At 41.8% G+C, this 26,240-nt stretch overlaps 1 protein-coding gene across 5 annotated transcripts in view; it reads left to right on the plus strand.

Moving 5' to 3' along the window:
- The window catches only part of LOC147111934 (sister chromatid cohesion protein PDS5 homolog B-like), a 249,945-nt gene that overhangs the window by 70,227 nt on the left and 153,478 nt on the right, over positions 1 to 26,240 (plus strand). For 4 of the 5 annotated variants that reach the window (XM_085999339.1, XM_085999336.1, XM_085999338.1 and 1 more), the window contains exons 7-8: positions 12,998 to 13,078; positions 22,015 to 22,155. In XM_085999339.1, coding sequence (XP_085855465.1) covers positions 12,998 to 13,078; positions 22,015 to 22,155 — 222 coding nt within the window. Of the gene's footprint in view, positions 1 to 12,997; positions 13,079 to 22,014; positions 22,156 to 25,738; positions 25,933 to 26,240 lie in introns of those variants that run through there. The other variant, XM_085999340.1, reaches the window with a different exon arrangement.

Raw genomic sequence — 26,240 nt, forward strand, 5'->3', positions numbered from 1 at the left:
CTTGAATTTTTTATTTTTCTTTGTTAAAAATAGCCTCGGTAGATAACCCTCTCCGTCATCCGGAATTTTTGATCAACTGACAACATGGCGGTCCTGTCGGTGCCGGATACCAAAGAGTTTCCTGTATAGAGAATAAGAAATATATTTCTTGAGCTCAGGGAGAAGGAAATAACAGCACTGATTGGTTTGGTTTCTTTGTCTGTCTTTCTATGTGTCTTCTATACAAGGGAAAATAAATTCTCACCTAGTTTTTTATTACACTGCACATAATTTGCAATACTTAATTTAAAATCAGAATGAAGGTTCATGCAAACTTGCTGTATTTATCTTCCAGTTAATTGTCTTCAGAACTGCAATTTTTTATCTGGTGAAAATTGTGAAGTTGTGTTCTCAATAAATTTTAAAAGCTGTTAATGACACACTGGGGCCAGAATTTGATAAACTTGCGCCATAACACTAGCGTGTCTATGGCGCAAGTTTATCAAATTCCGGCCCAGTGTGTCATTAATAGCTTTACAAACTTATTGAGAACACAACTTCACAAAAATTAATGTTGCTGAAATTCCAGGAAATTACTGCAGTAGTGATAATTAGCTTGGATCCTCTGCACCTTTCTGCCATTTCCTCGCCAAAACAGTGTGAATGTCATTATCCTAGCTCCACCCACCATTAAAATCAAGCATGATTGCCATTTTCATGCAATTAAGCCAGTTTTAATGCCAAGGCCACTTAGAATGAAAAATAATTGTTTAAGTGGCTTGGCAGCAGTGTGATTTCAAAGGTTACATTCTCTGAACGCATTTAGCAACATAGGAAAAGGAGTAGGCTAATCGGCCCCTCAATCCTGTTCCGCCATTCACTTAGATCGTGGCTGATCTGTATCTTATCTACCTGCCTTTGTTCCATATCCCTCAATACCCCTGCCTAACACAAATCTATCAATCTCGGTTTTGAAATTTTCAATTGACTTCACCTCAGCAGCTTTTTGGAGGAGAGAGTTCCAGATTTCCACAACCCTTTGTGTAACGAAGTGCTTCCAGGCAATCACCTTAATAATTTTAAGCACCTCAATTAGATCACCACTTAATCTTTCTATACTTGTGGGAATACAAGCCTGATCTATGCAACTTGTACTTTAACCCTTTTAGCCCCTGCATCATTATGGTGAATCTGCACTGCACATTCCAAAAATGGCCAATATACAGTTCCTAGGGTGCGGTGCCCAGACTGAATAAGGAAAATCTAATGAAAAATAGTTAGATTCCGAAAGGCTAAGTAATGCTTAACTAACCTGATTGGCTATAAAAATAGAAAGCAGAGAGTAAGGCTAAAGGGTAGTTGTTCAGATTGGAGGAAGTAGAAAGCAGTGTTCCATAAGGAACAGGCTGAGACCACTGTTATTGGTCATTTACATTTAATGATTTTGATTTAGGAACAAGTAACTATCAATTTTCAGAGGATACCAAACTGAGGGGTATAGCTAATACTGAGGAAGAACGCAACATAATACAGGAAGACATTAGAAAACTTATGGACTGGGCAGTTAAGTGGCAAATGAACTTCAACATAGATGAATGTGAGGTGAAACATCACCTACACATTAGAAAATAAACCGAATGGGGTAGAAGAACAAAATGATTTAAGGATACAGGTGAACAGATCATTTGAAAGCAGCATCGCAGGTCAGCAAAGCAATTAAAAATGCTAATCAAGTACTGGGATTTCTTTCTACGGATACAGAATTCAAAAGTAGTGAAATTATGTTGAATTTATTTACTCTATCAAATCCTTCATGATTTTGAACACCTATCAAATCTCCTCTTAACCTTCTCTGCTCTAAGGAAAACAAGCCCAGCTTCTCCAGTCTCTCCATGTAACTGAAATTCCTCATCTCTAGTACTATTCTATTAAATATTTTCTGCACCCTCTCCAAGGCCTTGACATCCTTCCTAAAGTGTGGTGCCCAGAATTGAATACAATACTTCAGCTGAAGCCTAACCAGTGTTTTATAAAGGTTTAGCATAACTTCCTTGCTTTTGTACTCTATTCCTCTATTAATAAAGCCAAGGATCCCGTATGCTTTTTTTAACAGCCTTCTCAACTTGTGCTGCCACATAGAAACATAGGAGCAGGAGTAGGCCATTCGGCCCCTCGAGCCTGCTCTGCCGTTCAATAAGATCATGGCTGATCATCCAAATTCAGTACCCTGTTCCTGCCTTCTCTCCATATCCCTTGATCCCTTTAGCCTTAAGAAATATATCCAACTCCTTCTTGAATATATTTAATGAATGGACCTCCACTGCCTTCTTTGGCAGAGAGTTCCACATTTTGACCACTCTCTGGGTGAAGAAATTCCTCCTCATCTCTGTCCGAAATGGCTTACCCCTTATCCTTACACTGTGACCCCTGGTTCTGGACTCCCCCGCCATAGGAAACATCCTTCCTGCGTCTAGTCTGTCTAGTCCTGTTAGAATTTTATAAGTTTTGATGAGATCCCCTCTCATTCTTCTAAACTCCAGCGAGTACAAGCCCAATCGACACAATCTCTCCTCATACGTCATTCCTGCCATCCCAGGTATCAGCCTGGTGAACCTTCGCTGCACTCCTTCCATGACAAGAACATCCTTCCTCAGGTAAGGCGACCAAAACTGCGTACAATACTCAAGGTGTGGTCTCACCAAGGCCCTGTACAACTGCAGCAAAACATCCTTGTTCCTGTACTCAAACCCTCTCGCTACAAAGGCCAACATGCCATTTGCCTTCTTAACCGCCTGCTGCACCTGCATGCTTGCTTTCAGCGACTGGTGCACAAGGACGCCCAGGTCTCTCTGCACTTCCCCTTCTCCCAATCTATTGCCATTCAGATAATAATCTGCCTTCCTGTTTTTGACACCAAAGTGGATAACCTCGCATTTATCCATGTTATATTGCATCTGCCATGCTTCTGCCCAATCACCCAACCTGTACAAATCATACTGGAGTTTCTCAGCATCCTCCTCACAGCACACACGCCCACCCCGCTTTGTGTCGGCTGCAAACTTGGAGATATTACATCTAGTTCCCTCGTCCAGATCATTTAATATATATTGTGAATAGCTGGGGTCCAAGGACCGATGCCTGCGGTACCCCACTAGTCACTGCCTGCCACTCGGAAAAAGACCTGTTTATTCCAACTCTTTGCTTTCTGTCTGCCAACCAGTTCTCTATCCAAGTCAATACCTTGCCCCCAATCCCATGTGCCTTAATTTTACACGCTAATCTCTTATGCGGGACCTTATCGAAACCCTTTTGAAAATCCAAATACACCACATCCACTGGTTCTCCCTTATCTATTCTACCAGTTACATCCTCAAAAAATTCCAGTAGATTAGTCAAGCACGATTTACCTTTTGTAAATCCATGTTGACTTTATCCGGTCACTTTTTTCCAAGTGCTCTGCTATTACATCCTTTATAATGGACTCTAGCATTTTCCCCACTACCGATGTCAGGCTTGCCAGTCTGTAATTCCCGGTTTTCACTCTACCAGCCTTTTTGAACAGTGGGGTAACATTAGCTACCCGCCAATCCATGGGTACTGTTCCAGAGTCACTCGAATTTTGGAAGATGACCAGCAATGCATCTACTATTTCTAGGGCCACTTCCTTAAGTACCCTAGGATGTAGATTATCAGGCCCTGGGGATTTATCGGCCCTCAATCCCATCAATTTCCCTAACACCATTTCCCTACAAATACTGATTTCTATCAGTTCCTCCCTTTCATTAGACCCTATGTTCCCCGACATCTTTGGGAGGTTATTTGTGTCCTCCTTTGTGAAGACAGAACCAAAGTATGTATTTAATTGGTCTGCCCGCCCTTTGTTCCCCATTATAAATTCCCCTGATTCTGACTGCAAGGGAGCTACGTTTGACTTCACCAATCTTTTTCTCTTCACATATCTATAAAAGCTTTTACAGTCAGTTTTTATGTTCCCTGCAAGCTTACACTGGTACTCTATTTCCCCCCCCTCTTAATTAATCCCTTTGTCCTCCTTTGTTGGATCCTAAACTGCTCCCAATCCTCAGGTTTACTGCTTTTTCTGGCCAATTTATATGTCCTCTCCTTGGATCTTATGCTATCCCTAATTTCCCTTGTTAGCCATGGTTGAGTCACTTTTTTTTTAATTTTTATGCCAACTGGGATGAACAAATTCTGTAGTTCATCCATGCGATCTTTGAATGTTTGCCATTGCCCATCCACCATCAACCCTTTGAGTGACATTACCCAATCAATCCTACCCAACTCGCACCTCATACCATCGTAGTCTCCTTTATTTAAATTCAGGACCCTAGTCTCTGAGTCAACTATTTCACTCTCCATCTTAATGAAAAATTCGATCATATTATGATCGCTCCGACCCAAGGGGCCTCGCACAACAAGATTGCTAATTAATCCTTTCTCTTTACATAAGACCCAGTCTAAGATGGCCTGCTCTCTAGTTGGTTCCTCGACATATTGGTCCAGGAAACCATCCCGTATACACTCCAGGAATTCCTCCTCCACAGTGTTGTTATTAATTTGGTTAGCCCAATCTATATGTAGATTAAAGTCACCCATGATAACTGCTGTGCCCTTATTGCACCTTCCAAAGATTTGTGTACATGCATCCCCAGGTTCTCCGTTTCTGCATCTGCTTTAAAATTGTACCATTTAGTTAATATTGTCTCTCCTGATGCGTCCGACCAAAATATATCACTTCACACTTCTCTGCGTTAAATTTTATCTGCCATTTGTCTGCTAATTTTGCCAGTCTGTGTCCTCCTGAAGTCTATTACTGTCCTCCTCATTGTTTACTACATTTCTGAGTTTTGAATCCTCTGCAAACTTTGGAAATTATGCCCAGTACACCCAAGTCCAGGCCATTAATATACATCAAAAAGAGCAGTGGTCCTCATACCGGCCCCTGGAAACATCACTCTATACTTGCCTCCAGTCTGAAAAACAACTATTCTCTACTACTCTCTGCTTTCTGTCCTTTTAGCCAATTTTGTACCCATTAGCCAATTTTGTACCCATGTTGCCACTGTCACTTTAATCCCATGGACTTTAATTTTGCTAACAAGTCTGTTATATGGTACTTCATTAAATGCCATCAACCGCACTACCCTCATCAACCCTCTCGGATACATCATCAAAAGAACGCAATCAAGTTAGTCAAACACGATTTGCCTTTAACCAATCCGTGCTGACTTTCATTTATTAGCCCATATTTATCCAAATGCCAATTAATTTTGTCCCAGATTATTGTGTCTCAAAGTTTCCTCACCACCACTTTAGGCTGACTGGCCTGTAGTTGCCATGTTTATCCCTCTTCCCTTTTTTGAACTGGGGAGTAACATTTGCAATTCTCCAGCCCTCTGACGCAGCCCCCATAGAAACATAGAAGATAGGAGCAGGAGTAGGCCATTCGGCCCCTCGAGCCTGCTCCGCCGTTCAATAAGATCATGGCTGATCATCCAAATTCAGTACCCTGTTCCTGCCTTCTCTCCATATCCCTTGATCCCTTTAGCCTTAATAAATATATCCAACTCCTTGAATATATTTAATGAATTGGCCTCTACTGCCGCCTTTGGCAGAGAATTCCACAGGTTGACCACTCTGGGTGAAGAAATTCCTCCTCATCTCTGTCCTAAATGGCTTACCCCTTATCCTTAGACTGTGACCCCTGGTTCTGGACTCCCCGACCATCGGGAACATCCTTCCAGCATCTAGTCTGTCTAGTCCTGTTAGAATTTTATAAGTTTAGATGAGATCCCATCTCATTCTTCTAAACTCCAGCAAGTACAAGCCCAATCGACACAATCTCTCCTCTTACCTGGGATGGCAGGAATGACGTATCGGCCTGGTGAATCTTCGCTGCACTCCTTCCATGGCAAGAACACCCTTCCTCGGATAAGGCGACCAAAACTGCACACAATACTCAAGGTGTGGTCTCACCAAGGCCCTGTACAACTGCAGCAAGACATCCTTGTTCCTGTACTCAAACCCTCTCGCTACGAAGGCCAACATGCCATTTGCCTTCTTAACCGCCTGCTGCACCTGCATGCTTACCTTCAGCGATGGTGCACAACAACACCCAGGTCTCGTTGCACTTCCCCTTCTCCCAATCTAATGCCGTTCAGATAATCTGTCTTCCTGTTTTTGCCACCGAAGTGGATAACCTCGCATTTATCCACATTATACTGCATCTGCCATCTCCAAGGAGGATTGGAAGATTGTGGCCAGAGCACCTGCAATTTCCTCCCTTGCTTTCTTCTGTAACCTAGGATACATCCCATCCAGACCGGGTGACTTTTTTCTCCTTTTGAGGACCTCGTCTTTTTATCTATTTTAATCTTATTCACTATCACTACTGCCTCTTCCTTTACTGCTCCATTGGCAGCATCCTCTTTAGTGAAGACAGATGCGAAGTACTCATATTTAGTACCTCAGCCATGCCCTCTGCCTCCACAAGAAGGTCTCCTTTTTGCTCCCTAATGAGCCCCAAGACTTTTGGGTTCCCTTTTTATGTTACCCACTAATCTATTCTCCGATTCTCTCTCTGCCCCTCTTATTCCCTTTTTTAGATCGCCTCTGTACTTGTGATAATTAGCTTGCTTCTCTACTGTATTATGAACCTTGCACTTGGCAAAAGCCTCCTTTTTCTGTCTCATTTTAACCTCTGTATCTTTAGTCATCCAGGGAGCTCTAGCTTTGGATGACCTTTTCCACTTCATAGGAATGTGTCTACTGTATATACCTGAACCATCTCCTCTTTTTGAAGGCATCCCATTGTTGATTTGCTGTTTTTCCGACCAAATTTTGATTCCAATCCACCTGGACCAGATCCCTTTTTTACTCATTGAAGTTATCCCTCCTCCAGTTTAAGTATTTTTATGTTGATTGTACTTTTATCCTTTTCCAAAAGTATTCTAAATCTGGTATTGTAATCATTGTTCCCCAAATGCTCTCCTACTGAAGTATGCACCACTTGTCCCACTTCATTTCCCAGAAGTGGATCCAGCACTGCTTCCTTCCTCGTTGGGCTGGAAAAGCACTTATCAAGAAAGTTCTCTTGTACACATTTCAGGGTTTCCTCCCCTCTTTGCCCATTACACTGTTACTATCCCAGTCTATATTATCACTACCATCAAGATTTTGCATCTTTCTGTAATTTGCCTGCAAATTTGCTCCTCTATCTCCTTTCCACTATTTGGTGGCCTGTAGTATACACCCAGTAGTGTAATAGCACCTATATTGAGAAGTAATTTTTTAAAGCTGTGTCTGCCATGGCTCAGTTGGTACCACCCTTGCCTCGAGGCAGAAGGTTGTGGGTTCAAATCCTACTGCACAAAAAGCTTCAGTACCGAGTGATGCTACAGTGTCGGAGGTGCCATCTTTCGGGTGAGATGTTCAACCGAGGCCCTGTCTGCTCTCTCAGGTGGACATATAAGATCCCATGGCACTATGTTTGAAGACGAGCAGGGAAGTTGTCCTGTGTTCTGGCCAATATTTATCCCTTCGTCAACATCACTTAAAAACAGATTACCTGGTCATCATCACATTGCTGTTTCTGTAATTTGCCTGCAAATTTGCTGCTCTATCTCCATGTTTCCTACATTACAACAGTGACTCCATTTCAAAAGTGCTTCATTGGCTGTAAAGTGCTTGGAGACGTCCTGAGGTCATGAAAGGCACTATATAAATGCAAGTCTTTCTGTAGTCTTTTCTTAGTTCTAACCAAATAGACTCTGTCTTTTGCCCCATCTCCACTGCATCATCCCTCTCCAGGGCTATCATAGTTTCTTTTATCTTTCCTGAATGCCTTGTAGCCAGGACTATTAAGTTCCTAATCCTCTTTGAGCCAAGTCTCTGTTATTGCCACTATATCATAGTCCCATGAGGCAATTTGTGCCTGCAAATCACCAACCTTATTTACCACACTCCATGCATTTATGTACACGCACTCCAAACTCAAATTAGACTGCCTCTCATTTGCTCTGTCTGATTTCTCCTATTTCTGAACTATTCTTTACTCTAGTGCTAGTTGCCTCTCCCAGTCCTCTCTGAACCTAGTTTCTCCTCTCTCTAATGTTTCATCCTGGTGCCCATCAACTGCCAAATTAGTTGAAACTCTCCCCCTCAGTACTAGTTAACCTTCCTGCGATGACATTGGTCCCAGCTCTGTTGAGGTGCTTCCAGTCCACCTTGAACAGGTCCCTCCTGCCCCAGAACTGGTCCCAATGCCTCCGGAATCTGAAGACCTCCCTCCTGCAACATTTTTCCAGCCACACATTAACTTGTTTTATCCTACTATTGTTATATTCACTAGTGTGTGGCATTGGGAGTAATCCAGAGATTACCTTTTGAGGTCCTGCTTTTTAACTTTCTCTGTAACTCCTGAAACTCTGACTGCAGGACCTCAACCCATTTCCTCCTTATGTCATTGTTTCCCACAACTTCTGGCTGTTCCCTTGCCCTCCTCAAAATGTTCTGCACCCTCTGTGATGTCCTTTACCCTGGCACACATCATGTAGGACTTGCAGAAGCGCTTGTCTGTCCCCCTGATGATCGGATCGCCTATGAACTTGTACAAGGTATTGGTGAGACCGCACCTGGAATACTGCATACAGTTTTGGTGTCCATACTTAAGAAAAGACATATTTGCTCTCGAGTCAGTACAAAGAAGGTTCACTCGGTTAATCCCGGGGGATGAGGGGATGGACATACGAGGAGAGGTTGAGTAGATTGGGACTCTACTCATTGGAGTTCAGAAGAATGAGAGGCGATCTTATTGAAACATATAAGATTGTGAAGGGGTTGGATCGGGTGGATGCGGGGAGGATGTTCCCGATGATGGGTGAAACTAGAACTAGGGGGCATAGTCTTAGAATAAGGGGCTGCTCTTTCAAAACTGAGATGAGGAGGAACTACTTCACTCAGAGGGTGGTAGGTCCATGGAATATGCTGCCCCAAAAAGCTGTAGAAGCTACATCATTACATAAATTTAAAACAGAAATAGACAGTTTCCAAGAAGTAAAGGGTTATGGGGAACGGGCAGGAATTTGGACATGAGTCTAGCTTCGGATCGGTCATGGCCCTGTGGGTAGCGGAGCGGGCCCAGGGGCCGTGTAGCCTGATCCTGCTCCTATTTCGTGTGTCTAATTCTGTTAGATTCAGGAGATGGTTCCGTGATAGATTGCGGTTAGGATCAGATCAGCCGTGATCTTATTGAATGGCGGAGCAGGCTTGAGGGGCCGATTGGCCTACTCCTGCTCCTATTTCTTATGTTCTTATGACCACTGCATTTCTACACTTTGCCGTGTCCCCCCGTGCAGTCATTTGCCCCACAGCGCCATGCATATGATCTAGACTGCACTCCCCGAGGTGTCGTCGCCCTCACAGGTATTCACTAAAAACTGGTTTGAGAGTGCCACGTTCCCAGAAGATTCCTGCACTGCCTGCCTCTTCCTACCCTGCTGGACTTAGAGGTGACTGGTTAAAGATCTTTAAAATTATGAATGTGTTGGACAGGGTAGACGTGGAGAGAAAGTTTCCACTTGTGGGAGAATGTAAAACTGGGGGCATTAAATACAAGATAGTTACTAATAAATCCAGTAGTGAAATAAGGAGAAAATTCTTTAGAGTGGCTAGAATGTGGAACTCGCTACCACAGGAAGAAGTTGGAGCAAGCAGCTTAGATGCTTTCAAAAGGAAACTGGACGAGTACATGAGAGAAAAGGGAATAGAAAGATATGTTGAGATGAGGTAGATGGAATGGGAGGAGACTCGTGGAGTTTTAACACCAGTACAGACTAATTGGGCTGAAAGGCCTGTTCCTGTGCTGTATATTCTATATAATACTTGCACTCCAGATGTACCAAAGCTGTGCACAACTATAACATAACTTCCACCCTTTTGTATTCCAGCCCTTGGGAGAAAAGGGCCAACATTTGATTTGAGTACATACCCATTATCCCTACTCTTGTGTCCTGCCTCTCAGCCAATTTCTTATCCAAGCCAATAGGTTGTCTCCAATTCCATGTGCTCTCATTTTTGTTAGCAGTCTCTTAATCCGAAAACACAATGTCAGGTTCCACATGTTTGCTGCCGACACCCAGCCCTACCTCACCACGACCTCTCTTGACCCCTCCACCGTCTATGATTTGTCACGCTGCTTGCCTGACATCCAGAACTGGATGAGCAGAAATTTCATTCTACTAAATATTGGGAAGGCTGAAGCCCTTGTCTTTGGACCCGCCACAAACTCCGCATCCTTGCCACAACTCCACCCGTCTCCCTGGCCAGTGGCCTGAGACTGAACCAGACCATTCACAGCAGTTGTCCTATTTGACCCCGAGGTGAGCTTTCGATCACTCATCCGTTCCATCATTAAGACCGCCTACTTCCACCTCCGTAATGTTGCCTGTCTCCGTCCCTATTTCTGCTCATCTGTTGCTGAAACTCTCATCCCTGCCTCTGTTACCTCCAGACTTGACTATTCCAATGCTCGCCTGGCTGGCTTTCCATCTTCCACCCTCCATGAATTTGAGCTCATCCACAACTCTGCTGCCCACAAATTAAGTCGCACCAAGTCCCGTTCACCCATCACTTCTGTGCTTGGTGATCTAGATTTGCTCCCGGTGTGGCAACGCCTAACTTTAAAATTCTCATCCTTGTTTTCAAATGCCTCCATGGCCCAGCCCCTCCCTATCTCTGTAACCACCTCCAGCTCCACAACCCTCCGAGCTCTGTGTTCCTCCAATTCTGGCCTCTTGCGCATCCCTGATTTTAATCACTCCACCATTGGCAGCCTTGCATTCAGCTGCTTAGGCCCTAAGCTCTGGAATTACCTCCCTAAACCTCTCCACCTCTCTACCTCTCCTGCTTTGAGACACTCCTTAAAACTTATCCTCTTGACCAAGGCTATCCAAATAGCTCCTTATGTGGCTCAGTGTCAAATTTTGTTAATGCTCCTGTGAAGTGCCTTGGGACGTTTTACTATATTAAAGGCGCTATATAAATGCAAGTTGTTAATGTGGAACCCTGTCAAATGTCTTTTGGAAATCGATATAAATAACATCCATTGACACTCCCTTATCTACCACATTAGTTACCATCTCAAAGTTCAGCGAGGTTAAATAGGCGTGGCTTCCCCTTTACAAATCCATGCACGCTCTCTCTGATAAGCTGATTTGTCCCAATGCTCATTCACTCTGTCTCTAACAACAGATTCTAGTAACTTTCCCAGAACTGGTTTATAATTTCTTTGTTTATCTCTCCTATCCTTCTTAAATAATGGAGTGATGTTGGCACTTTTCCAATCCAAGGGTATAATTCTTGAATCGAGAGCGATCATGACTAAAACGTGTTTGCTGTTCAGGGCAATGATTGGGGCAATAAGTTTGCGGCATCTAGATAATAAGAGAAACCCGATCCTATATCATTTTTTGAAAGCGATTTGATCTAGTTCTTGTAGGTGGGGATTGTAAATATCACACAATTCAATCATCCTGTAATTATTTCATTCAGACCATACGTTGTTGGATGTTTGTTCCATTTGCAATAATCTGATCACTCAAATTGACAAAGATTTGGTTAATAGGAAATCCATTGGTACTTGTTTTTTTTCCTGCAAGTGAGCAAGGTTTGATGAATTCAATCAGTGTGCAGCCCAAGGAAAACAAACTTTAAGAAATGAAAATTCGAACCATGTAGAAAACCCTGTGAAAGGAGTGCGAGCACGGAAAGGAAAGCTGGGGAACCAGCTAAAAAAATCACTGTTTCAGTGGGCAGCAGTATTCAGTATCTGCGGGTGTGGGGAGATTTCTTTCCCCCACTGTATCAGTCATTTGCATTAATCGATCAGGGGAGACCAGCTGTAAGAAAGTGATAGTATCATGCACTTCTGAAAAGCTCCGAAATATGTCACAAACAAAGTTTACTGTTTAAGCATTCTGTTCAAATTAAGCATTGTTAAAATTAATTCGGACTGTGCGGCAGCACTATCGACGACTACACACGTCATCGAAAAGATCAAACTTTTACTCATAGCCATGGTTATCCAATCAATTTTTTTTCTTTTCAAGTATTTGTGTTTTTATAAAAAAAAAACAATTCCGATTCAGTTACTTTTTTTGAAAACCTTTCATTTGGCGTATCAGAATTCATAAATGTGAATTATTTATGAAGTGACGGGAAGTACAGCCCATGGTTCCCGACATGCCGCTGTGCTCACTGGCATAATGTAACTTTTTTTTGCTACAATTGACGTTCGTGCCCGTAGGCTTTGTTTGGGGGCGGGCGGGGGGAGGCCAGGGAACTAGCACAATCGGGTGACAAGGGGAAGAAACTGAGCAACTGTACAGATCTGAAAAAGGTAGAAATTAAGATCTGGTATTTTAAGTTGCAAGAAGACGGCCATTCAAGCAAATAGTGTGGATATTAATTCAAGAAACCACTAGATACATTTCTGTAGAACGAAGGCATACAAGGAATAGGGGATTTTAGTGGGGTGGGAAAAAAGCGAGCAGGAGGCTTATTTAATAGCTACAGAATTTTAAAGGCTCCTTGTGTTACAGTAGAACAGTTTTAAGTTGATGTAATTTGAATTCTTTTTGGGTTGTGTGGGTACCTCGAGTTTGAAAAAAGGCGTGTTTGAAAGCATCATTGTTTAATGGACCCCTGGAATAATGCCAATGATTTACTTCATCAGCAGCACTTTGAATTTTTTTGAAGAGTGTGATGAGTAGATAGGTTTGATTTTGAATTTGCCCATGCTCTAAACTAAGTAAGTACAATGTGCATATTTTAAAAAGTGCTGTGAAAATTTCTACAAACTAGTAATAATGCAGTTCATTGTGGATCAATTAGGACTGAGTTCAAAAGTTACAATACTTTCTGTAAAAACTCACTAAATTGGCATGATATTGATTTATTGCAAGTTACTCATGTCTTAACTGTTTTTGCTTTCTTGCAGAATCTAAACAAGCAAGCATATGACTTAGCAAAAGCTCTTTTAAAAAGGACAGCTCAAGCAGTTGAACCTTATATTACAAATGTAAGTGTATAAGCATTGATTTTCCAGAATTTTCTAGTCCAAAAGCATTGTGCAGTGGTTCTGGTTTGAGTTTGAGTTGAAAAGTAATTGTTGGAGCACACTGATCAGAACCTAACGAATTCCAATCACATCAACTTAAACTGTTGTACCAGGAGACTTTCGACTTCAAGAGGACATCGACAGGCTGGTGAAATGGGCGGGCACATGGCAGATGAAATTTATTGCAGCAAATTATATATTTTGGTAGGGAGAACGAGGAGAGGCAATATAAACTGAAGGGTACAATTTTAAAGTGGGTGCATGAACAGAGACCTGGGGGTATATGTGCACAAATCGTTGGAAGGTGGCCGGGGAGGTTGAGAAAGCTGTTGCAGCTTACGAGATTCTGGGCTTCATAAATAGAGGCATAGAGTACAAAAGCAAGGAAGTTATGATGAACCTTTATAAAACACTGATTTGGCCTCCTGGAGTATTGTGTTCAATTTTGGGCACCGCACTTTAGGAAGGATGTGAAGGCCTTAGAGAGGGTGCAGAAAAGATTTATGAGAATGATTCCAGGGAATGAGTGATTTCAGTTATGTGGACAGACTAGAGAAGCTGGGGTTGTTCTAGAGCAGAGAAGGTTGAGAGGAGATTTGAAAGAGGTGCTCAAAATCATGAGGGGAGTAGATAGAGAGAAACTGTTCCGATTGGCGGAAGGGTCGAGAACCAGAGGACACTGATTGGTGACAGGAGAAAACTTTTTTACGCAGTGAGCGGCTAGAATCTGGAATGTACTGCTCGAGAGGGTGGTGGAGGCAGATTCAGTTGTGGCTTTCAAAAGGGAATTGGTAAGTACCTGAAGGAAAAAAAAATTGCAGGGTTACAGTGAAAGGGCGGGGGAGTGGGACTAGCTAAAGTGCTCTTGCAGAGAGCTGGCACGGGCTTGATGGGCCGAATGGCCTCCTTCTGTGAGGGTCTCCTATGCTGTAACCATTCTATGATTCTAACACGCCATAACCTGCTTTTTTCTTTGTATGATCTTTGTTACATCTCATATACTGAAAGGGAGTTTACTGTGCAAAAGTGTTTCATAATTTATCAAAATATAATCATATAACCAGTGTCTTGTTCAAATAACCATTGTACAGCACATATACTGGAGATCTGTTACTCTGCCCATGATGATCCTGTTCAGAAAAGTGATTGCCAATTATTTGCGATGACTGCTTATCATTTAACTACAAGGTGATTGATTTTACCCAATTACCCAAGGAAAACTTTTGCTGAAATCTACAAATATTTATCCTGCTATTCTTTGAAGAAATGATCAAAATTTTATAAAAGTTCATTGCAAAAGTTAATAAACTTAACTTCTAACTGAGAGATTTGTGGCTTATAAAGTCTATGAACCAGTGGTTCTGTGAGAGGGAAAGTAGGAGCAACCAGATCTGTAATATTCTAGTGTCCAGGTTTATGAAGGATATTTAGAACATGCAACTGTTGAACAATTAGTGGTCAGATGGCTCATTAGACTCATGCCGTGAACCGTCTACAAAATTTATTTTGCGCTTTCGTGCCTATGATGTTGAAACAGCCACCCAGCTTGCACTTGCTCTAGTGTGTAGAGTCGGAGAACTCCGCACTTGATTGATGCATCTCAATTTATGTGTCAGTTAGACTAGCTGTAGTTTCTGCGTAAATGTATGTCTGACTTTTACTTATATAAGAGAATCAAGTTGCAGTGATTATATACTTTAAATGTATTCCAATCTCTTCCCCCCTCCCCTAAAATACAATTCACTTATAAAATTGTGCATTTATTTTCTCAACATGTTGGGAGATCAATTTTATAGGATTTAAGGTTTTAGAAATCGGGGTATAGAGGAGCAAAAGCAAGAAGGTTATGCCAAACCTATATAAAGGGTTAGTCCGCTGCAGCTGGTCTACTCTGTGCCCTAGTGTTGGAAGATTGTGAAGACCATGGAGAGGATTCCTGGGTGACAGACCGCATTGCGGTGCTAGAGCTGCGATTGGATACATACTGGACCATCCGCGATGCTGAGGAGATCGTGGATATCACGTTTGATCAGTTGGTCACACCGCAGGTAAAGGTTGCATAGGCAGAAAGGGAATGGGTGACCAACGGGCAGAGTAGTAGGTGCAGGCAGGTAGTGCAGGGGTCCCCTGTGGCCATCCCCCTCTCAAACAGATATACCACTTTGGATACTGATGGGGGGGATGGTTTACCAGGGGAAGGCAGCAGCAGCCAACTTCCTGACACCAGGGGTGGTTCTGCTGCACAGGACGGGAGGAAAAAGAGGGGTAGAGCTATAAGGGGAATAGATAGGCGTTTCTGCGGCCGCAAACGAGACTCCAGGATGGTGTGTTGCCTCCCTGGTGCAAGGGTCAAGGATGTCTCAGAGCGGCTGCAGAACATTTTGGAAGGGGAGGGTGAACAGCCAGTTGTCGTGGTGCATATAGGTACCAACGATATAGGTAAAAACTGGGATGGGGTCCTAAAAGCTGAATATAGGGAGTTAGGAGGTAAATTTTAAAAATAGGACCTCAAAGGTAGTAATCTCAGGATTGCTACCAGTGCCACGTGCTAGTCAGAGTAGAAATAGAAGAATATTTCAGATGAATAAGTGGCTAGAGGAATGGTGCAAGGGGGAGGTATTCAAATTCCTGGGATATTGGAACCGGTTCTGGGGGAGGTGGGACCAGTACAAAACGGACGGTTTGCACCTAGGCAGGGCTGGGACCGATGTCCTAGGGGGAGTGTTTGCTAGTGCTCTGGGGGAGGGTTTAAACTAAAATGGCAGGGGGTTGGGAACCTGAGCGGGGAGACAGAGGAAAGGGAAACAAGGATAAAAGCAAAAGACAGGAAGGAGAAAAACAAAAGTGGCAGACAGAGAAATCAACGGTTTAAATCACACATGGCCACAGTAAATTATAATTCTAAAAGGTCTAAGAGCGTTAAAAAAAAAAAAACAAGCCTGAAGGCTTTGTGTCTTAATGCGAGGAGCATTCGTAATAAGGTGGACGAATTAGCTGCGCAAATAGAGGTAAACGAATATGATCTATGATATGATTTGATTGGGATTACGGAAACATGGCTCCAGGATGGCCAAGGCTGGGAACTCAACATCCAGGGGTATTCAATATTCAGGAAAGATAGGCAAAAAGGAAAAGGAGGTGGGGTAGCATTGCTGGTTAAAGAGGAGATTAACACAATTGAAAGGAAGGATATTGGCTCTGATGATGTGGAGTCTGTATGGGTAGAACTGAGAAATACCAAGGGGCAGAAAACATTTGTGGGAGTGGTGTATATAGACCTCCAAACAGTAATGCGGAGGTCGGGGTCGGCATTAAACGGGAAATTAGAGAAGCGTGCAATAAGGGCACAGCAGTTATCATGAGTGACTTTAATCTACATATGGATTGGGCTAACCAAATTAGTAACAATACTGTGGAGGAGGAATTCCTGGAGTGTATATGGGATGGTTTCCTGGACCAATATGTCGAGGAACCAACTGGAGATCAGGCCATCTTAGACTGGGTATTATGTAATGAGAGAGGATTAATTAGCAATCTTGTTGTGCGAGGCCCTTTTGGGTCAGAGCCATCATAATATGATAGAATTTTTCTTTAAGATGGAGAGTGAAGTAGTTGACTCAGAGATTAGGGTCCTGAATTTAAATAAAGGAAACTAAGATGGCATGAGGCGCGAGTTGGGTAGGTTTGATTGGGGAATGTTACTCAAAGGGTTGACGGTGGATAGGCAATGGCAAACATTCAAAGATCGCATGAATGAACTACAGAATTTGTTCATCCCTGTTTGGCATAAAAATAAAACAAAAAAGGTGACTCAACCGTGGCTAACGAGGGAAATTAGGGATAGCATAAGATCCAAGGAGAGGACATATAAATTGGCCAGAAAAAGTAGTAAACCCGAGGATTGGGAGCAGTTTAGGATTCAACAAAGGAGGACAAAAGGATTAATTAAGAAGGGGAAAATAGAATGAGAGTAAGCTTGCAGGGAACATAAAAACTGACTGTAAAAGCTTTTATAGATATGTGAAGAGAAAAAGATTGGTGAAGTCAAGCGTAGGTCCCTTGCAGTCAGAATCAGGGGAATTTATAATGGGGAACCAAGAAAGGGCAGACCAATTAAAAAGATACTTTGGTTCTGTCTTCACAAAGGAGGACACAAATAACCTCCCAGAGACGTCGGGGAACATAGGGTCTAATGAAAGAGAGGAACTGATAGAAATCAGTATTTGTAGGGAAATGGTGTTAGGGAAATTGACTGGATTGAAGGCCGATAAATCCCCAGGGCCTGATGATCTACATCCTAGGGTACTTAAGGAAGTGGCCCAAGAAACAGTAGATGCATTGCTGGTCATCTTCCAAAATTCACTAGACTCTCGAACAGCACCCATGGATTGGCAGGTAGCTAATGTTACCCCACTGTTCAAAAAAGGTGGTAGCGAGAAAACGGGGAATTACAGACTGGTAAGCCTGACATCGGTAGTGTGGAAAATGCTAGAGTCCATTATAAAAGATGTAATAGCAGAGCACTTGGAAAACAGTGACCGGATCGGACAAAGTCAACATGGATTTACAAAAGGTAAACCGTGCTTGACTAATCTACTGGAATTTTTTGAGGATGTAACTGGTAAAATAGATAAGGGAGAACCAGTGGATGTGGTGTATTTGGACTTTCAAAAGGCTTTCGATAAGGTCCCGCATAAGACACTAGCGTGTAAAGTTAATGCACATGGGATAGGGGGCAAGGTATTGCCTTGGATAGAGAACTGGTTGGCAGACAGGAAGCAAAGAGTTGGAATAAACGGCTCTTTTTCCAAGTGGCAGGCAGTGACTAGTGGGGTACCGCAGGGTTCGGTCCTTGGACCCCAGCTATTCACAATATATATTAATGATCTGGACGAGGAACTAGATGTAATATCTCCAAGTTTGCAGACGACACAAAGCTGGGTGGGCATGTGTGCTGTGAGGAGGATGCCGAGAAACTCCAGTATGATTTGGACAGGTTGGGTGATTGGGCAGAAGCATGGCAGATGCAATATAACGTGGATAAGTGCGAGTTTATCCACTTTGGTGTCAAAAACAAGAAGGCAGATTATTATCTGAATGGCAATAGATTGGGAGAAGGGGAAGTGCAACGAGACCTGGGCGTCCTGCACCAGTCGCTGAAGGTAAGCATGCAGGTGCAACAGGTGGTTAAGAAGGCAAATGGTACGTTGGCCTTCATAGCGAGAGGGTTTGAGTACAGGAACAAGGATGTCTTGCTGCAGTTGTACAGGGCCTTGGTGAGACCGCACCTTGAGTATTGTGTGCAGTTTTGGTCGCCTTATCTGAGGAAGGATGTTCTTGCCATGGAAGGAGTGCAGCGAAGATTCACCAGGCTGATGCCTGGGAAGCCAGGAATGACGTATGAGGAGAGATTGGGTCGATTGGGCTTGTACTCGCTGGAGTTTAGAAGAATGAGAGGGGATCTCATTGAAACTTATAAAATTCTAACAGGACTAGACAGACTAGATGCAGGAAGGATGTTGCCGATGTCCAGGACCAGGGGTCACAGTCTAAGGATAAGGGGTAGGCCATTTAGGACAGAGATGAGGAGGAATTTCTTCATTTTTTTCTGCTGAGCGTCGTTAAGACATGGAATTCCCTCCCGGAGGAATTGGAAGCCGGATCCAAAATAGTTTTTAAAAAGGGAAGTGGCAAATATTTAAACAAGAGAAATTTAGCAGGGCATTGGGGAATAGTGAGAGAACAGGATTAATGAGGGCCACCACATGTGCAATATGTTGGGCAGTCTCCTTCTGCAGTTTGAGTTCTGTGATTCTTTGACTTGGTAGGAGATTGCGAGTGATCACCCATTTCATAGCTCCTTGCTGGAACAGAGTTGATCTGCTGATCTGGGTAGCAGGCCAGATAGTGCATGATCTTCTTCAGGGATCAGTGCCATGAAGATTTATCAGAATTATACCAGGATTGATGGGTTATAGTTATGAAGAAAGGTTTAAAAATTGTGAGTTTTTCCCAACTGGAACCAAGAATGGTAAGGCATCTATTGGAGGTTTTCAAAATTATTAATTGTCTTAAAGGGAGCTGAAAGATTGTTTTCGCTAGTTGATAAGTTGTTATCCAGGGGGCATAGAAGTACAGAGGGAGAAGTTTGAGCAATTATTCTCGCATATATAGGGTTATTGGAACATGGATGCTTCACCAAAAGTGGTTATTGAGGCACACACTATACCATCATTTAAAAGGAAACTGGTTAAATTTTTAACAAGGAAGAATAGAATAGGATACTTAAAAAGGGTAAGGAAATGGGATTATCGGAGACCACTCAGTTTAAGAATTGGCATAATAGGCCAAATGACCACCTCCTGTGCTGCTAATTCAATAATTGCCCTTGCCAATACTGCAGTTCTGGTGCTCTGAAGTGTTGGGAGAACAAATCAATGCATGGTAAAAAAGGGGAAGGGAAAAATTATTAGAACAAAAAAAATGTTTAATATCTTGTGCTCAGGAAAAGTCAAGTCCTTTTTAAAAAAAAAAAAAAAAAAAAAAAAAAAAAATATTATGGAATGGGGGGGATAAGAAGGCAACTCCTTAATTCGGGCGAACTTGTTGAGTCAACTGTGATGAGGACTTCAGCATCAGAGATGCTTGTACAATCCAAATACAGATGATATGTTCTATACCATCAGCTCTGAGGGACCAACTTAGTTATTTCTAATGAGATGAAAAAGATAATTTATTAAACTTTGATTAAAATGTAGTATGCAGTGCAGCCTGGCGGTGAAGTGGTAAGAGTACCCCCTGTGTGACTTCTGTCCAACTGTTTTTTAACCATCAGAATTGTTAAATTTACTCCCAGCCTGAGTTTTATTCCATAAAAATATGATCTATGTAAAGTTCAGGGCTCCTTTTCTAAAAGGCCAACCTCAATGTGAAATGTCAATTTTGTAAGTTTGTGTCGATTGCTGGACATTTCTGTCTTGGTGATTGGATGAATGCAATTGTCTGCCAAGTTCAAGTGTTTATCAAATGTTACTTGTCAGGTCAGTGTTTCAAGTTGTTTTATCAAACCTAGATGCAAAGAAGTTGCTTTACAGCACTGAAAAACTGTATCCTCCCTGCATAATGTAGATCAAGTCTCTGCGTTTCCCGTTTTTAAAAGTAAATATTTGCTGCTCACTGCAGTTGCACGCGCTAACTTAAAATGCTGACTGAGTGTATGGCAATGGACTGTCTCCTAACAGGGTGACGGATGAGTGGGTCTTGGTGCGGGGTAGGCTGCATTTTGGACAAGTTGAAATTTGTGCAGGATGGGAGGCTACAAAGCAGGGCAATGGAATAATTGAGCCTATATGAAGCACAACTATGGATGAGGGTTTCACTGGCGGAGGCACTGAAGTAGGGGTGGAAGCAGGTCTTGTTCAGCAGGTGGAAATAGGCAGTCTTGGAGATGGATAGGGTTTTGGCTGTGGGTTGAAAAGGAACCCAAGGTTTTGGGTGGCTTGGTTCATTGAGTGGCTAAGTTTTATTGTAGATGAGCCCTATTTGATTTGGTATTCTGACCCGATATTATTTGAGACTCAACTGACATTACTACCAAAAGTTGCTTCCCTGATTTGATTTGGACCAAGAGAGTGTTCTCCATCAATTTTGCCTGCCTCGCTACGAGTCAAAAATGGAACGCTGTCTCTGCTGTTTAGATGCTCAGAGTCTTTAGTTATGTCTTGCGAATGCAGCATTTTAGGCAGTCTGAACAGTTAAGGTTCAAATATCCAAAGCAAACTGCTAACCAAGCAGCAGATAGCTAAATGGATGTTTGAGTGCATTGTCCATTACTAGCTTTTTGCAAGGAAGATGCCCATGGGTCAGTTGAAGGCCAATCTGCCTGTTCAACACTTTCCTCAGCAACTCTCAGTTGAGTTCCAGTTGATGGTACTTTGTAAAGCTGCCACATCTTTACTCGGCATTAATGTCTTGATTTTACTGCTGCTCATGGTTGATGTCTTTCCCCCCCCCCCCAGCAATCGGGGTTTGATTCACATGGCATTATGAAAGTGCAGAGATTGAGTGGGGGTGTTTATGAGCAACTACCCTTCCAGTTGGAGGAGCAGGCTTGATGGTTTGAATAGCCTTGATTCTATGCTTTTAAAAGCATTCTTGACAGACTGCAGTCACACATGCAAAAATGTCAAGTGTCACCTTGGCTTAGTTGGTAGCACTCTCAATTCTGACTTAAAAGGTTGAGTTCAAGACTCACTATGGACTTGTGATAATCTGAGGGAGTGTTGTAAAAGATCCCATGGCATTATTCGAAGAAGAGCCAAGTGTACTCTGGTGTTCTGTCCAACATTCCTCCCTTAACCAAAACCACACGATCCAGTCAATTTTTGTTTTCTTTTCGTGAGCACCTGTTCTACACCTGGCTGTTCTCGTTTGGCTACATAATCACTCCACTTCAGAAAAATTTATAGGCTTGAGGTGTCCTGATGACATAAGGTGATACATCACTGCTTCTTTATTTCTTCTAACATAAAATGTGATTTTCAACTGTGGTGTTTTGATTTTTTACCGGTTGAGATCCCAAATGTTCTGACTCCGTTATGGGTTTAATATTTGTGACTTGAATAGCCCACTTCACCTCTGTTAAAATAAAATCTGTTTTGTGGGCAAAGGTGTAACTGGTCAAGAATTCAAAGCTTACAAGATAAAATGAGTGGGGGGAGGGGAGAAGTGTGTTTAAATTGACATTTAGTTAGTACATGTTTGCTCATCAGGTATAAATGAGAATTATTCCCCTTCATTCCATGAAATGCGATTTTTGGAGACTTTCATTTGTTTGTGTAGTTACAGAATTGATGTGAACCGCAAGTCGTATTAAGTAGTATACTTTCTGCCAACAGTTTTTTAACCAGGTTTTAATGCTGGGGAAGACCTCCATCAGTGATCTGTCAGAGCATGTCTTCGATCTGATCCTTGAGCTATACAATATTGATAGCCATCTGCTGCTTTCTGTTTTACCACAGCTGGAGTTTAAACTTAAGGTACATCTATTGGCTCTTTTCTATATGTTGCATATGTACTCAACTGTCAATTTAGTCTTTAAAGTTATTAAACAATAAATAATGAGTATGTTCCTTTTAAGTAAAAGTAAGGTAATCATTGACATTTCCTGGCAGTACTTTAATTGAACCTATAACATTTATTCTGTAACTCAGTTATCAGTATGTTTAAACTTTTGAGGACCGTAGCAACATTTCTGTGCGCAAATCAAAAATGGTAAACATTCCCCCCAAATTATTCTCTACTGTAAATTGTTGTATGCTTTTTCAGATTTCTTAATGTTTGTTTCATGATAAATCTGACCAGGAGAAATGGCATTCCTTTGTATCTAGGAAGTGTTGGTTCCAGGAACTGAAAGGCAGGGGAGGATATATGATTTTGTTTTCACAATAATGAAGGTAGGCAAGATGGAAAGACACAAGTATTTTCTGCAAAGCCATTGTCCAAGATGGCAGAAAGCTTAGAGGAGACTGATGAAGGGCAGCAAACCATGGTTCCAGACACATTGGAGGATGGTGACTTTGACCAGGGTGGTCTCTGTGCTAGGGGCAGGTCAGAAATCAGATTGAAGGAACTTGAACAGGAAGTGTTAAGAGGCGAATAGATAGTTGAATGGCAGCAATACATTCAAGGACTTTTAGTGAAAAAGGGTAGGTTGGAGATGGGCCTGATGTTCAAAAAAAGACTGGTTGAGTTTGGGCTATTCATGGAGACAGGTGGTGTTGGTAGTTTTCACAATATTCACATGAATAAACAAGCCCATTTCTTAAAAACCATGGCATCATTACTGTACTAGGAAGTCCATCCCAATATTAACCATTGTTTGTGTGAAGAAGAACTTTGTGACAGCCTTTCTCTGGTGTGGCCCTATGCCCCTTTGACTCCTGTCACAGTTTAATTTTAAGTTGTGCTTTAGTTACATTTTTCTATAGCATTTACTATTATGGGTTTTGTGAGGTCCCCCTCACTTATCTCCTTTTCCAGGCAGAAAAGCCCAGAATTTTCCAGTCTTTCCTCAAATCGTAATCCTTTGGCACCAGGCGTCCGTTTTGGGAGTCGAACCTGCACTACCTCCAGAGCTTGAATCTCTCTCTTGTGTCTGTATCCAGAACTAAACACAAGTACTCAAGATGTAGTCTGATCAGTATAGTTTAAGCATTATTGATTTTCCCCACACATTAACTATCTTTCTTTTTGAAAATGTCTTTACATTTAGCTCAAGATATAATTTCTCACCATGTCCACATAAATAAGAGAGTGAATGAAGATTTTGTTTTATGGATGTGTGTGGGCCTCGTTGGTGTTGTATGTAACTAAGATTTTTAAGAATTCTGTTCAGCACTGTCTTCCATAGGACGGTTATGGTTGTCACCAAAACAGAAGAATGCTGTTGATTTCTGGAAAATATCTTCACCTTTCAGCTGTTCAAATATATGTAGATACTTCTCGTTTTGCTTTGCTTTTCTGTTTCCCTTCCCTATACATTTTTTGCTGTGTTCCATATTCTTGTTACTGAGGATGCAAGCGGGCTTTGAGGCCTCCACCAGTGGGACCTCCTTTACCTGGCTATAAACTGTCGTGCACCCATAGGCTGCTGATGTGACAACCTCAATCTCTCAGATTTAGAAGCAATCATGTTTGCAGCTGGTGTTTTTTGTTGAAGCTGAGTCCACAGCATATTTTGCTTTGATTTTAATCTGCCAATGGCTCATAAAATAATTTTGCAAGAGTTATTACATATTTGGAATACATTCTGTACTCTGGGTGCAAGAGCTAACAAGCACATATTAATGGTATTTTGCAGCGCACATTATGTAAAACTGCTCTGTTCCGAACAGAGGAACTAAAGTTATTAGTTATTGATATGAGTGTTATCGTCTTTTGGAGGGAATGATGGGCGTTCCAGCTTTGTTCATAAATGTCAAGACTGTGTTTGAGTTGGAAAAGAAATCTCAATATAGGAATTAAAACTATTTGAATGTTTATAGTATAGTTGGTGAAGTAAAATTTAAAAAGATGCAGCAATATGTTGTGTTGTGTTGCACCATTGAGTTTCAAGTGACATCATAAATCTTGAGAGCAAACTTGAGTGGTTTGTGAATGTGCTTTTGAATCCCCAGATTGTATTCACTCAAGCATCCGCCCAGCCATCCCCATTTTCTGAACTTTTTTGAGCCATCGTGCTCCTTTGCCCTAAAACTAAAATTAGTAACGATATGAAGATTTATTTTTTATTTAAAAAATAAATAAATAAATAAATCAGGATTTGATGAGGAATCGCCAAGCTTACCCATAAACTTTGCTGTCTGATCTCCAAATAACCTCCATCATTTTTTTCCCTACAGGGATCTCTAGCTTGTCCTCTGCTTTGTTCAAGGACCTTGGATACTTAACCTGGGTCTTAAGCTCTTATTTTTTGAGCCACTCTGTATAAGAATTGTCTTGGGCATCTGCTCTTGCGCAGTTGTAGTCTTCTGCTGTCATTTCCAGTTTCTTTCCTTGCACTTTGTATACTTTTCTACAACTCTAAAATGATAATGGAAAGTTTGTTAGGTCTGACTTTAGATACTCCTAAAATTCTCAACCTTTAAGCCTGAGACCACGACCACCTCCACCTCCACCCCCATCCCCAGAGTTTTATCATTGCCTGATTTGCCCACTCTGCTTCTGAGATCCTGGCAGAAGACCCAAGCCTCTTTCTCTTGGCCTCAACCCCAGTTTCTGTTTCAACCAGCAACCACTCCTAGACCTTTATCGGCCTCCAACTTGGTAAATGTTTCCTGCTAGGCTGGTGCTTACAAATATGGCTGTTGACTGGGCTTCAACAGAAGTGAGGAACATGTGCGGGAGCCACATTGGGAGACCTACAAATGAGAGGGGAGACAGAAAGGAGACTCTTGCACTAAGAGTGATAGACAAAGAAGCAGAGATGCAGTGAGAAAGATGTGCATATGTTTTCTATACAAAGAGAGGGAAAAGAATGGAAGATGAACAAAGAGCAAGAAACACAATTGGAGTGTAAAATGAGCAGAGAAACAATGACAGAATTACATTGCACAAGGCCTATTATGCTGGTGCTGACTCTTCAACTGGAGCTGTCTACTTTAATGCCATTTCCTTGGCTTTTCTTCATATCCTTTTGCATTCTTTTTGAATTCTTATTCAATTCCCTTTTTAAATCATCTTGTACTCTGCCTCAAAAGCCACCTTTGGTAAATGCATTTTCTGATAGCACTGTGTAAAAACATTCCTTCTAACTTCCTGACTCTTGTTACTGATCTGCCAACCAGTGGAAACAATTTTTCACTATTTACCTCTGAATACCTTTATATTTAGCATCCATGGTTAATATTTAGCTAATATAAGGATTTTGATATTTAATTTCTGCAGTTTATTTAATGGAGCAACATTGGATCATTTCAATTGTGTGAAATGTGTGTGCACATATACATATATACACACGTGTGTATCTATACATTTTTTTTCCATCTGATACTTTTTTTCTCAGTAACTGAAATTTCTAACGTCCAATGTAAACATTGAAACAAAACAAACAAATTCAGAAAAAGTGCTACCTGTGTCTTGAGTAGTTAGAATGTTTTTGCTTTTCCTTTTATAGCTGTGAGTAACAGGTGGATATGTTCAGGAATCAATCACAAAACACCAAATTCGTTGAGATCTCTTAGAACATTACAAAGTGTGCTGCCAAGACCTTGCCCTGCCTCTCCTCACTACTGACACACGCCAGTAATCCACCGGTTAGCTAAAACATACTTTTAACCCCGCAATTGTGGCAAATGTTTGCATGCACATCCTGTCAACTTTTCCCTTTTTTTATAAATTCTTATGTCCACATTTATAACGGAAACTTCCTGTGTAAACTTGTCATGTAATTACAGCTTCTTGCCATTGAAGGTGCTGTAGTGTCACCTCATGCAGGAGGGTGTAATTTACAGTCTAACAATTTTATGTAGGGAGTGTCCATTTATAAATGTAAACCTAGGAATTTATAATGGTAATATAAAACATGGACAGATTATGTGACCACAATGGAGACTGAATTACA

The sequence above is a fragment of the Somniosus microcephalus genome, chromosome 10, assembly GCF_052327205.1.
Source record: "Somniosus microcephalus isolate GS21.2 chromosome 10, FLI_Smic_1.0, whole genome shotgun sequence".
NCBI lineage: Eukaryota > Metazoa > Chordata > Chondrichthyes > Squaliformes > Somniosidae > Somniosus > Somniosus microcephalus.